Source organism: Manis javanica, chromosome 4 (genome assembly GCF_040802235.1).
Source record: "Manis javanica isolate MJ-LG chromosome 4, MJ_LKY, whole genome shotgun sequence".
Taxonomy (NCBI): domain Eukaryota; kingdom Metazoa; phylum Chordata; class Mammalia; order Pholidota; family Manidae; genus Manis; species Manis javanica.
Genome location: NC_133159.1, coordinates 23,679,580 through 23,692,376, shown reverse-complemented (window position 1 = coordinate 23,692,376; position 12,797 = coordinate 23,679,580). Strand labels below are relative to the sequence as shown.

The 12,797-nt window shown below is 50.9% G+C and overlaps 1 protein-coding gene across 8 annotated transcripts in view; it reads left to right on the top strand.

Annotated features, from left to right (window-relative positions):
* COL16A1 (collagen type XVI alpha 1 chain) overlaps positions 1-7,251 on the top strand; it is a 49,833-nt gene extending 42,582 nt beyond the window's left edge. For 7 of the 8 annotated variants that reach the window (XM_073233548.1, XM_073233549.1, XM_073233553.1 and 4 more), the window contains 9 exons: positions 967-1,017; positions 1,366-1,455; positions 2,937-2,972; positions 3,559-3,603; positions 4,421-4,609; positions 4,979-5,045; positions 5,773-5,949; positions 6,127-6,204; positions 6,915-7,251. In XM_073233548.1, coding sequence (XP_073089649.1) covers positions 967-1,017; positions 1,366-1,455; positions 2,937-2,972; positions 3,559-3,603; positions 4,421-4,609; positions 4,979-5,045; positions 5,773-5,949; positions 6,127-6,204; positions 6,915-7,117 — 936 coding nt within the window. In that variant the 3' untranslated portion in view covers positions 7,118-7,251. The other variant, XM_073233554.1, reaches the window with a different exon arrangement.
* Positions 7,252-12,797: the final 5,546 nt, after the last annotated feature.

Here is a 12,797-nt window from a genome sequence, read left to right as displayed (position 1 = left end):
GAGGCTTTTGGAAATGTTAAAAATAGTTTATGACCAAAAAAAGGAACTCTCAGATCCTCATCACTATGCTGGATCTCAAGGTGTCCAGGGGCCTTTGACTGGGGACCCTAGGTCAGCCTAGCACCCCTCACACTACACATGAAGGGAATCAACACACTCTGAATTATGTCCCCACTGGACACTGACTGGGGGCTTGCTGGGGACCAGGGGATGCACGTTCTTCCTCTCTCCTCTGTCCATTCAGCCCAGTCCCCTGCGGTGCGCCAGTCCCAGTGCTGGACATTCCTGCCCCAGGAGACTTGAGATGAGTAGAGCAGAGTCCGTGCCTCCGGACCTTTCCATCTGGGAGTGTGGAGGGAAATGCTCTGAGAGAGGCTTGTGTGCCCTGGCCTTCAGAGGGGCAGCTCTTACCAGGGAGCTGGCATGTAGCTGTGCCTCAGACGGTGGAGAGATAGGGAGGGCATTCCGACAGAGCCCGGGCCCAGGCAGGGTCTCCTGGGCCTCCAGGGGAAGGGGTGCAGCAGGAGGCCCAGGAGGCCTGCAAGCTCTTAAGGCTGTGGCTGTGGAGCTTAGTTGTGGTCCCAGGGGCTGGTGCTGACCCCCTGATGCACAGACCCAGCTCTTGGCCTTTGCCCCTCCCACAGCACAGAAGGAGGTGGAGGCCTCAGAAGCACCAGGCCCCAGGGTCAACCCCCTCAGGCCTTTGCCCTCTGCACTTGGCTCCCAGATCACGGTCTTGGCCCAGGTGCACTGTTCAGTGTGCGGGTGCAGGTATGAGCGTCCTGTGAGCTCTGGCACACCTCTTCTGGCAGAAGCTCAAGTGCAAGGCCCGAAGGGAAGGAGGGTTTAGGGAAGAGAACAGAGCTGCTGAAGTTCAGGGCTTGTTCCTGCTGTGGGCCCCTTGCTGCCTCTCCAGGCCTTATTATTGGAGCCTCTTTCCAACCCACTGATTTCGTCTCTCTTTAGGGGCCACCAGGGCCTCCAGGTCAGCCGGGCCCAGCAGGGATCTCTGCAGTGGTGAGTGATGTGCTCCTCTTTCCCTGCCTCCCAGGCCCTGCTCTGCTGTGGGCTTCTCTAAGAGGGAGAGGGGTGGGGGGACAGGGGATGAGAACAGTTTGTCCCCATCCCCCTCCTTCCCTGGCATCTGCCTCTTCTGCCTCCCCTAACTAGCATGTGGTGACGGCCCTCGGAGAGGGCTGGAAACCAGCCCAGAGCCCTACTCCTCATTCATGCAGTGCCACCTCTCACCGTGGGCCTGGGCGGCAGTGGCCATGATCCCTGGCACACGTGGGTCTCTGCCTCTGGGCATGTGGGCTCACTCTTCCCTCCCCCCTCCCCCTCACCATCCCCCTTCCTTTTCTCTAGGGCCTGAAAGGAGACCGAGGAGCTACTGGAGAAAGGGGCCTTTCAGGCCTTCCAGGCCAGCCTGGTTCACCTGGACACCCTGGCCCCCCGGTAAGATCCCGTGTCTCACTGCACAGCCCTGGGGAAAAGGGCTGGTTGGCTTTGTCAGTGGAGTGCAGCACAGCACACTGGGGTCTCTTGGGAAGGAGAGGCTATTAGCATGGAAGATGGCGGTGGGGAGCTTGTGCCTAAGGATCACATCATATCTGGAGGAAAGGAGAAGCTGTGCCTGCCAGTGCCATGCTGGCCACACGCCAGCCACCACCTCTGACCATATGCCACTAGAGCAGATCCCTATTAGGTGTCGGACAGGGGAGACCTGGCCCGTGTGCTGCCCCAGCCCCCACCCGGGGTTGGTAACTACAGAACACCTGTAAATGTCAGGAGCCAGAAACCCAGTGCTATTACTCTAGCTCTCTTGGCAACTCAGAGGCCACTCCCTGGCCTCAGCTAGGGTTCAGTGCTAAGAGCTGTGAGGTACTGGCCGCTGACAGTGTGCTGAGCGCTGACCTAAGAGCTTGACATTTTGTCATTTAATCTGTACTACAACCCTGTCTAGTAGGTCTGATTGTCCCCATTTTATAGATGAGGAAACCAAACCTCAGCAAGGTTAAGTAGGTTGCCCAGAGTCACACAGCTAGTGACCAGAAGAGCCTGCCTGATTCTTGTGTCCTTAGCTGCTCTGCAGCACTCCCCCTTTCGAGGCTTCCAGCCAAATGAATCACATCAGGTGGAACAGATTGCCAGTCTCAGGGATGGAAAGCTTCATGGGGTGGCTGAAGCAGGAACCCATCTCCCAGCCCCCAGCTCAGGGTGCTTTCCGTCAAAGCAGACTTTCTGCCAGGACCAGTGTGATGACCAGAAGGCTGGTGGCCTGGAATGAGGGGGATGACTCCAGCTGGAGAGGAGTGGCGGGTCGGCCCATCTGCCCAGAGGGCTGGGTCTCCCCTCCCACTCACTCAGATTCCTGCTGTGCACCCTGGGCAGGCAGGTTCCCCCAGCCCTCCAGCCCTCCCCACCTTAGGGGCTCTGGAGCCTCCAAGTTCCCTGCGTGGATCTGCCAGTTGCCTCTTGATCACAGTTTCCTCTTCCCCAGCATCCCCCCAGAAGCAGGCTGGGCCCAGGAAGCAGCCTCCCCTGCTCTGGGGAGGGAGCAGGCTCAGGCTGTCCTAGCGGATCCCAGGGACCTTACCAAGAATGGAGATTCACAGTTCACGCCTTCACTCAGCAAACGCTTAACATATACCCAGAGCCAGGGTGTGTGGGAGATGCCCGGATCTCAAGCCAAGAGCAAGGCAGACACAGACTGCTGTTTCCCCAGAGAACTCAGTCCAGGAGCTGTCAGCGTGGGGCTCTGGGACCAGGCTGTGTTGGGGGTGGGGTCTAAGTTCCCACAGCCTGTGCCTAGAGTGTCTGAGGGTGAGGGCTGGGGGGCTGTGGAAGGGGACTGAGCATGCCTGGTGGGCAAGGTGAGGCACGTGACCCAAGCTGGGCAGGTGCCCCTTACGACTCCATTGCTCTCAACTCCCTAGGGCGAGCCTGGTGCGGATGGTGCAGCTGGCAAAGAGGTATTGTTGTGCGGGCTTCTCCTCTCCCCTCAGGAGTGCTTCTCCGTGCTCCTCACCTTGCCCCAGCTCCTTTGTTCATTCAGTAAACGACCCCCCCATATGCACAGACTATCTCTGGGCAGACATGCAGGAAACTGGTGGCCCTTGTTGCTTTGGAGAGAGGAACTGGGGACGAAGGGAGAGGGTGAGAGTGAGACTTGCGTTTTCCATTTTTTTTTTTCCATGTACCTGGTCAAAAAGAGCCAATAATAATTCCAAACAAACATTTCCTGGACACCAGCTCCTGCCAGAGCCCCCAGTATGCCATAGAGTGACCCTTGCATTCTGACTTCTCACCCCTTTTTGTCTATGACAAGGGACCCACCCAACATGACCATACAAGGCCAGGTCCTAGGGGACATCATTCTCCCATCCAGCTGCCAGCCAACAGAGGGAGGGAGGCTGTCGTCCGCTCTCACACAGAGCCCAGGTGGACACAGCCCGGGGACCTAGGGCTGTGGAAGGTGTTCCCGTCACGGCCCCTGCTTCCCCAGGATGGCTCAGAGATGCTGCCCAGACTTGACTCCTGGCTTTGGCTCTCCTCTAGGGACCCCCTGGAAAACAGGGACTCTATGGACTGCCTGGTCCGAAGGTGAGTGGGCACTGGCTGGGTTTAGGAGGAGAAGCTCACAAGTTGATCACGTCCAACTCCAATCTATAACTTTAGCTTTGGAGAGGAGACACAGCAAGGCCAGCAGGTGGGGAATAAGAAGTGGGCAGAACTTGGAGCAGCCTCATCTCTGCAAATTTCTCATGTGGGCTGTTGCAGTGTTCTTGGCTGGGGCTGGGAAAATGGAAGTACCGTGTTCATTCATTCACTGGTTGATTGATTTCATTCACGCACGCATTTTGCAAGCATCTGCTTGATCTTGCTTACATTCCAGGCCCTCTGTCCCAGCCTTGAGGAAATAGAGGACCCTGAACAATAGAAGCTCATTTAGTCCAGTCACACTTACATTAGAGCATGGCAGGTTTTACAGAAGGTTAGACATAGACTGTGGGATCAGAGGGAGGGAGCACCCAGCTCAGCCTCGGGAGTCAGGGAGGCTGTGCAAAGAACAAGGACAGTTAGCGGAGCAGCAGAGAATGAGAGCCAGGGAGGTGTGGCTGGAGAAGATGTGATCGGGACCATGTGCGTGGTCTGGAACACCTGGCCAAGGAATTCGGTTTTTATCCTGAGGGCAACTGGAAGCCATCAGAATTCCTAAGCAGAGACTAACACCATGAATCTATCTTTTAGAGAGACCGCTCTGGGGGCAGTGAGGCAGGGCAACCTGTTGGGATGCACAGCCCAGAGGGCGATGCTGGGGGACTGGTGCAGGAATGGAGTGAGGGCAGATCTTTGAGACATCATGAGGGAGACTTGACAGTACCTGGAAGTGCTGGACTGTGGCTTCCTGTCCTTGCAGGGTGATCCTGGACCTTCAGGACAGAAGGGCCATGCAGGAGAGAAGGGAAGAGCTGGCATGCCTGGCGGGCCTGGCAAGAGTGGCTCCATGGGACCTGTTGGGCCACCAGGTCCTGCAGGGGAGAGAGGCCACCCTGGATCTCCAGGACCTTCAGGGAGCCCCGGATTGCCTGGGGTGCCTGGCTCCATGGTAAGGAGGAAGGCTGGCAGCCATGGGCACCGGCCCCCAGAGCATGCATGCAGGGTGGAACATGTACCATTTTAGAAGCTCCTGCTGACACTGTATGAAAAAAGAACATGACTCCTGTATGGATAGTTCTTAACTGTGTGTGGGAGAGTGGGGAGGGTGTTGGGGTGCCCCCTCCCCAGAAAAATGCACTGATGAACAAAATGTTTTGTACCATTTCAGGAGGGTTAGGACCTTGGATTAAGTATCTGTGGGAGGCTTCTGGGACCTTTGGCCCCTTCCCCATCCTTTATTTCCATAAAGTCTATTCCCAGGGGGAGAGCACCAGGCTTGGGGGTATAATTGAGGCAGGTTTTCTTTTTTTTTCCTCAGGGAGACATGGTGAATTATGATGAAATCAAGAGGTTCATCAGACAAGAGATCATTAAAATGTTTGATGGTAATTGGCAGCTGGCTGGGTAGCAGTGGGTGCTGCTCACTTTCCAGCTCCTTCCCCTCCCTGCCCCGCCTCCTTTCCCTTAGGCTCAATATCTTCCCCCCATGCACCCCCGCCCCTTTCAGGCATATGTTCAATTAGACTTCAGACCTTCCTTGTCACCTGCTCTGCTCAGAGATAAAATGGTTCCCTCTTGCCCTCCCCGAGGCCCCACTGGAGCAAAGGAGGCAGACAAGAAAATTGATATCAAACGAGTCTGCATGAAGTGAGCTCTAAATAGAGGGGTGAGCAGCAACTGTAAGATGGCTGATGTGATTTCATTTTAAGCTTTTTTCCTATTCATTTTCTCATTCAGGATTGATAAGCTAAGGACTGGGGAACACATGGACCCGGTCCTGGAGGGGCTAGGCATCTTGCTTGGGAAGCAGACCTTGAATGCTAAGCAAGGAATCTGGACTTTATTCTGAAGCCAGTGATGAGCCAGTAATGAAGGGTGGTGGAGGAGGGAGATACCGAATCAGATCTGCGCTCCAAAAAGATCACTGTGGAAGGCAATGTGGAGGCGAGGGCGCAGGAGACCATGTAGGAGATCACTCCCCACAGTTCCTTGCTCTGATGTCCCTCTGAAGAAAGGCTATTTTAGACTCCATGCTGCTGGCTTGTCTGCAACATCTGAAGTCATTCTGAGGTGCTGGGGTGCCCTGTGAGCTGTCCCTGTCCTTTCTTACAGAGAGGATGGGTTACTACACCTCCAGGATGCAGTTCCCCATGGAAGTGGCAGCGACTCCTGGCCGACCAGGGCCCCCAGGGAAGGATGGTGCTCCGGGCCGGCCAGGCGCTCCAGGATCACCTGGGCTCCCTGGTCAGATTGGCAGAGAAGGACGGCAAGGCTTACCAGGAATGAGAGGTAGCTCTGCCCTCTGGTTCCTGAGGTACACACGTAGCTCTTTGGGGCAAACGTGAACATTACATGAGGTCTGTTGTGAATATAATATTTGTGTGTACGTGTGTGTTTCAAATTATCTGACCAGGGGTGTCATTTTTCTGCCTAGGAATAGGACTTATTTTATTTCTTTTGTCCCAGGATTGCCTGGTACCAAAGGTGAAAAAGGAGACATTGGTATTGGCATTGCAGGAGAAAGCGGTCTCCCTGGTCCCCCAGGTAAGAAAAGCCAGCTTTTGAGACTGTGAATCTAGAGCAGCTGAGATCTCCTTTCTTTATGTTCCTTTTATAACATAGTTGTATAGAACCTCAAATAACAGCCAGCCTATCAACCAACATATATAGTAATGTCACTGTGGGTAAGACAGTCTACTAGGGCATGGTGCTGGGGAATGGGAGACCCAACGCCTGCCCTCAAGTCCTAAACAGGGCTCGATGACACAGTAGAAGACAGTAGGACAGAGTGGGCCAGGGAGTGCAAGTTCAAGTCCTGCTTGGCATCTTGCTGGCTGTATAACCTTGGTGAAGTCACTCAAGCCAGGCTGTATCGCCTAAGAGAGAAATGACCAAAGCCCCGGGCCTGGCTCTGAGGCCAGCGTCACCACTTACCATGAGTGTGGCTTCTCTGCACCTGCATCCTCATCTATGCAATGACATGACAGTTCCTTTCTCACAAAATTGTGAAAATTCATTGCATAATGCATAAAAAGCACTTGCCTGGTGCCTGGCACATGGAAGCTCCCAATAAAACTAGTCAGTAATATTGTTATTATTAAGTTAATGTAAGGATCAGGTCAGGTCTTCCTGAAAATACACTGTAACCTGAGAAATATTTACCAAGTATAAGGTATTATTTACCGTGACCATTATTTCTTCTTTTCTTGTGAGCTGGGTCTTCTGGTTTTCCATCTCCGACTCCCCCTCCCCAGGTCCTCAAGGTCCTCCGGGCTATGGCAAGATGGGTGCCACTGGACCAATGGGCCAGCAAGGAATTCCTGGTATCCCCGGCCCCCCGGGTCCCATGGGCCAGCCGGGGAAGGCTGGGCACTGCAGCCCATCTGACTGTTTTGGGGCCATGCCACTGGAGCAGCAGTACCCCCCCATGAAAACCATGAAGGGGCCTTTTGGCTGAAATCACCTCTCTTAGATGAAGGACGCCATTGGGAATAGATGAACTCTTACAGGATTCTGTGATGGGTTGTGAATGTTTTGTTTTTCTTAATGCCTATTAATATTTTTTTATCAATAAAGAAACAAACAAAACGATCTACAGTCCCACTTCAGTGCGGTTTCTCTGGTGCTACAACTACAGCTCCCGTCATCCTCCTCTTGTCATTTGGTCCCAGGGTTAAAAAGGGCATTTTCCTCCTTTTCTGTGGTCAACCAGTGGAGCTGTGGGATGCTGCTGTACTGGGAGCCTCCTGCTCAGGTCTCCTCTCTGGATGCTTCTGAGTCATCTTTGGGCCTCTAGACCTTGTGTCCTGCCCTTCATAGCACACTTTTCAAAATCAGAGAGTGGGCATCACTCAGCCTCTCCCCACAGGGTCACAAGCAGGTTTGAAGGCCCCACCTCCAGTTTGTAGAGGCCCCTCCCTATTTGCTTCCCTAAAGAAACCAGTATTTGGTACCCCACCCCTTCTGCCCACCTTCTTTACTTCTTGAGTGTGATCCAAAGCCAATCCAGGTCGCACCTTGGAAAATGGCACCAGGTGCTGAGGTGTGTGCGTCGGCTTGGCAGCACCTTGAGGCACGCAGTCTCTTCTTGCTACTCCATTAATTCTGTGATTAGATAGGCTGAGCAAACAGGAGGAGAGATAGGCTCCAGCCCCCAGCCTGGGCCGCCAGGGGCTGCTTCTCTGGGAAATGAGATGAAACTGGTGCATGGCCCTGTCACCAGCTCTCCTGGACTGCAAATGGCATCTTTTGTTGTTCTTTGTTAACCTAACGTGCGGTGCTTCTGCATATCTCAGCCAAGGCCTTCAAAAACAGGTTGTATCAGTGTCAAGGGATCATGGCAAGTCACAATCACATCTAAATTCATGGTCCTCAAAGTCCACTGGGAATTTCGTGACCTATCTGCGGTCTCCTCCTCCATATGTAAAAAGAATGGGAAGAAAAAAAAGACAGCGAGATGAGTGTTATAGAAATATAATATTCTCACGCTGACTTCTCTATTTTTCACCTCTCTTGTCCTGATGGGCTGACTGCCCCATGAGAAAGCAACAGGGCACATCCAGAGGGACTTCTAAAGAAAGCTTTCTACCGACCTCAGATTTCTGGAAGGTTTAATCAAGTTGGATAAACTTCAAAGGGATCACAGAGCAGACTCAGAAAAATACCCAGAGTCTAGATGCTTATCCAAACTGCCTGAAGCCTTCAAACTGGCTGTCAAATCTCTCGAGGCCCGGCTGTTCCAGCACAGCTCTGAAAAGTCCCTTCTCTGGATGGGCCCCAAACACCAGGAAATCAGCTTACTGACAGCCTTTTGGAAATTTTGTTGTTTTTTTCTTCCAGGGGCAGAGGTGTGCAGGGGGCCAGGGCAATGGAATCAGGCGGACTCCCGCGCATGCCCAAGTTGTCCCACACGAGGCTTTTCGATAGGGGAGGAGTTGATTTTTGTTTCATCCCTCACCAGCAATTCTCAGTTAACCTTGGTTCTAACATGAAACATTAAAGAGGAAATGCATCATCTTTGCATTGAAGTAGCAGCCAGTTTGGGATGAGGAGGACAGATGTTAAAGCGCTCCCCTCGGAAGGCCAGCCTGCAGCCCTGTCTGTGAAGTGCTCACTTGTGATGGGCCTCAGGATAAGGAGCATCTTGGCCTGAGCAGAAAGGGAAGCAAGGACCAGCTGTCAAATCGAGCAGGTTGGCTTTGAAGGCCAGAGGGGGAAATTGCTATGAGGAAACATCAAACTCATCCCCTTTGAGGACCCCCAGGGAATCGATCCTTACAGGGTAAATGATGCTTTCTTCATTTTTCTTCCTGAGCAAATTCATGCCACTCAGAGGGGATTCTACAGCAGGCTAGGTCTAAGCGTTCATGATTTGAGTGCTTGTCTCCCTGGAGTTTGAAATTGCTGTATTTTCTTGGACCATGAAGAACCAGATGGAAAGCTGAATTTTATAGTCCCTACTGTTAACGTGGTCAGCAAAAAAATCCACGGATTTTGCTCATAAGTTTTGGATCTGGGTAAGCTGAAGAGAAAGGAAGGAGGGGGTGGAGGCTTCCACTCCTTTTAGGCAGTTTTCTCACATCCCCACCCAGTTATTCTTCTGTCTTCGTTCCTTAGTGTATCCCAGGCTTTTAAGGCAACATACAGATCATTCAGATTGGCAAAGTCTAACTTGAGTCCATTTCCTCTTTCTACTTTGTGCCAGGAACCATACTGGGCTCTGGGGAGTCAGAGGCAAACTAGACAGATACGGTCCCTGCCCCCATGGTGTCTGTGAGGAAAGCAGAGAGTTAAACAAGCAATTACAGTAAAGTGGGATGATGGGGCAGGAGCAGGTGCCAGGGGAGTGCAGGGCTGAGGGACCTAACCTTGTCTAGACAGAGATAGATGGAGGCAGAGGGGACAGCACGTGCCAAGGTCCAGAGATGATTAAGTGCGGTGCAGCGACCGGAGACAGTGCAGTGTGGTTGGAATGCAGAGTGTGAGCCGGGGAGACAGTGGGAAGCAAGGGTTTTATGCAAGGGTGTGTCAGGTCAGGTTTGCCTAATGGGGAGTTCACTGCTGGCAGTGTGAAGAATGGCTCCTGCATATTTATTCTGCAGAGAAAAATCCCAAATCTGATGCCTTCTGGAATTTAGATATTCCATTTTGTCATAATAGTTTTCCCTGTCACCAGAATTCAATGGAATCTAGACTCTTTCCTCACATGCGGTTTGTTAACTCCTTGTAAGACTATACTTTTCGATGTCCCAAATAATTCATGGGAATAGAACATACCAGTGTGCTCTCTGTATGATCCCATAATGGCCGGGGAGTATGGCCAAATTGCCATGTCTGTTGTTCTCATTTTTCTGTTGTTTCTGTGGGAAGCTGCAAATCAACGCCTATCCCACAGCATCTAACTGGAATTTAAACTTCAGAACTGGATCTAGTTAGAATCAAAGAGAATTAATTCCATAATAATTAGGTGGGTGTCAGTATTCCTTCTCAGTAAGTAATACTGGGGCTTGGTGCTGAGCCAGGATGCCTGGGAGGAATGATGAATCTCCAGGGAGGCGATGTTTTCCAGGGAATGGGTCTTTCATTACCAAGCTCTGCTTCACCTCTAGGGGGTCAACCACAGGGCTTTCATGAACTCAGGAAAGTGCTTTGCTGCTCTAAAAAGGGCTGGAATCCAAGTTTTCTGGTTTGGCTAAAGTTGAAACAATAACAGGAACTTTCCCACCCTCCTCTGTCTGCCTCAGGTAGTTGAGGTTTTGGAAATGAGTTGATTGTTTTTCAGTCTTTGGAAGATGTTGATCTTCCTTTTATCCAGTCTTCTCCAAAATAAACACACCTGGGCTTCCCACAGGTCCTTGGAGGCACAGCCTTGGATGATGGCTTTGGCCGGTCCCTGCCTGAGAAATGACTTGGATACCCTTGCCCCCAAATAGTACATTCAACAGAACATCCTCCTAAGACCCTTTGTTGGGCAGAGGCATCTGGGGACATGAACTTCTCATAGGAGTTAATCCTCAGGACTAGAACAGAGGCTGGCAAGTGGTGGGAACTCAACAGGCTAATGTGTTTGTGGAATAAAATGAGTGTGTGTCACATTATCCCTGTTTGCAGTCACTGTCACTGTTCTCTCTCCCAGCAAATATCCCTTGACCTTCAGCCCAGACTTCAGGACATCTTCCTTTCTGGAATTTTGCAATTCCATTCTACCATTTTTGGGCCTGGGAGTGGGGTGGTGGGGAGTTGTTACAAAGATAAATAAGACTTACTAAGTACTGAGTAGTTAAAAGATTGTGGACCTGGCTTCAAATCCTGATTTCTCCATTTATCCTTTTGATAGTAGGGAAGTCACTGAGCCTCTCTTAGCTCCTTATTATAAATGCATAATAGTATATATCTCAAAGGATTGTTGTGAAAATGAAACAACACATTGTACTCAGCACAATGTCTGTAAGCATTTAACATGTGATAATAATAATGACTACTAATATTAATTGAAGTCATGCTGGGCACTGGGAATTAGAGGAGTGAACATGTAAACTTCAAAGAGGACAATTCAAGTAACGACAGGTATTATGAAAAAATGAGACACAGTGATATGCTAGATGACTAGAAAGTGGAGGAGGGCAGTGCTACTTTAGATTTGGTATCAAGGAATGGCCCCCAAGCAGGTGATACTTGAACTGAGACCTGGAAGGCCAGGAGGCGTCCAGTGAAGGGCCAAGAGAAGAACATTTCAGGCTGAGGAAAGAGCTATTCCCCAAACCTGGAAGTTGGAATGAGCTTAGTATGTTCTGGGAATGGGGACCAGGCCAGCATGACTGGAGTGAACTCAGGACATCAGTGGCAGAAAGTGAGGCTGCAGATGCAGGCAGGGGAAGGGCACAAGGATGAGTTTAGTTATTACTGTAAGAGTTACGGGAAGACTCTGGAGGAATTTAAGCCCAGGAATAACATTATCTGCATTACATTTCAGGTGATCACTCCAGCTGCCTTATGAAGAAGAGTGTGGGAGAAGGAGTGAAAGTGGGAACACTGATCAGGAGGCTATTGTCATGATCCAGGCTACAGATGATGGTGTCTTGGACTAGGGTGGTAGTGCAAACAGGGAGAAAATAGCAGATGTGGGTCTGTTTTTGAATTAGAGCAAATGGAAGTGGGAGAGTTCATACAAGAAGGATCCTCGGTTTTTGGGCTGAGTGAGTGAGTGGCTTTTTTGAGATGAAGGACAGTAATGGGTTTTGGGGAAAATATCAAAGAGAATTCATGAACAAGGTAGGCTGGAATACAGCACGGTGACAGTACCGAGTGCAAACGGAGGCAGGCAAGAGTGGTTAACTCTGGGGCTGAGCAGAGTGTGGGAGGGGTATGTGGAAGATGGGATTGGATGGAACTTCGAAGGACCGGAGATGGGAGGGCTGCTGGGCCAGTGAAAGGAGTGGTTTGAGTACATGTCTGAGCATGAGTAGGTGCAACAAGCTCATTTTTCAAATCTCTTTACATGTTTGTTTCTGACAGCTGAGCAAGGTGAGACTCAGGTTAAGTAACTGGCTCAAGAAAGTGGCAAAATCAGGATCCTCACTCCAAAGCAAGTGCTGAATGGTGGAACACAACACAGGAGTACAGAGTGGCAGACAGTGGCTGCAAGTTGTAAGGTTGGAAAAGTGAGCCCAAATTGTGAAGGGCCTGGAGTATCAGAATGAAAAGCTTGGTCCTTATTTTGTAGATGGAGATGAAGAGGAGCCACTGTAGGCTGTCAGTGGTCAAGTAGTATGATCAGCACTGTGATTTAGGAAACTGTGTGGCTAGATGGCTGGATAGATGGGCTGGCATGGGTAACACCTCAGGACATTCTTCACTTATATTTTTAAAAAATACGGTGTCAGTCACTGTATTAGGTACTAGAGATATAATGAAGCAAAATCAGACAATAATCTGTGCCCACATGGGAGAACTTAACAAATTAATCAAGTGAGCTTACAAACATGTCTCAGAACCAACAAGAGACAAGTACACGACTGTGAGGTCATTTAGTAACCAAGATTTAACCCACTTTGGGGACCAGTCTAGACTTCTCTGCTGAGAACTGGGCATCCATTGACCCCAGCTGTAGGCCACATTCTGCCTGTAACCCTTTATGA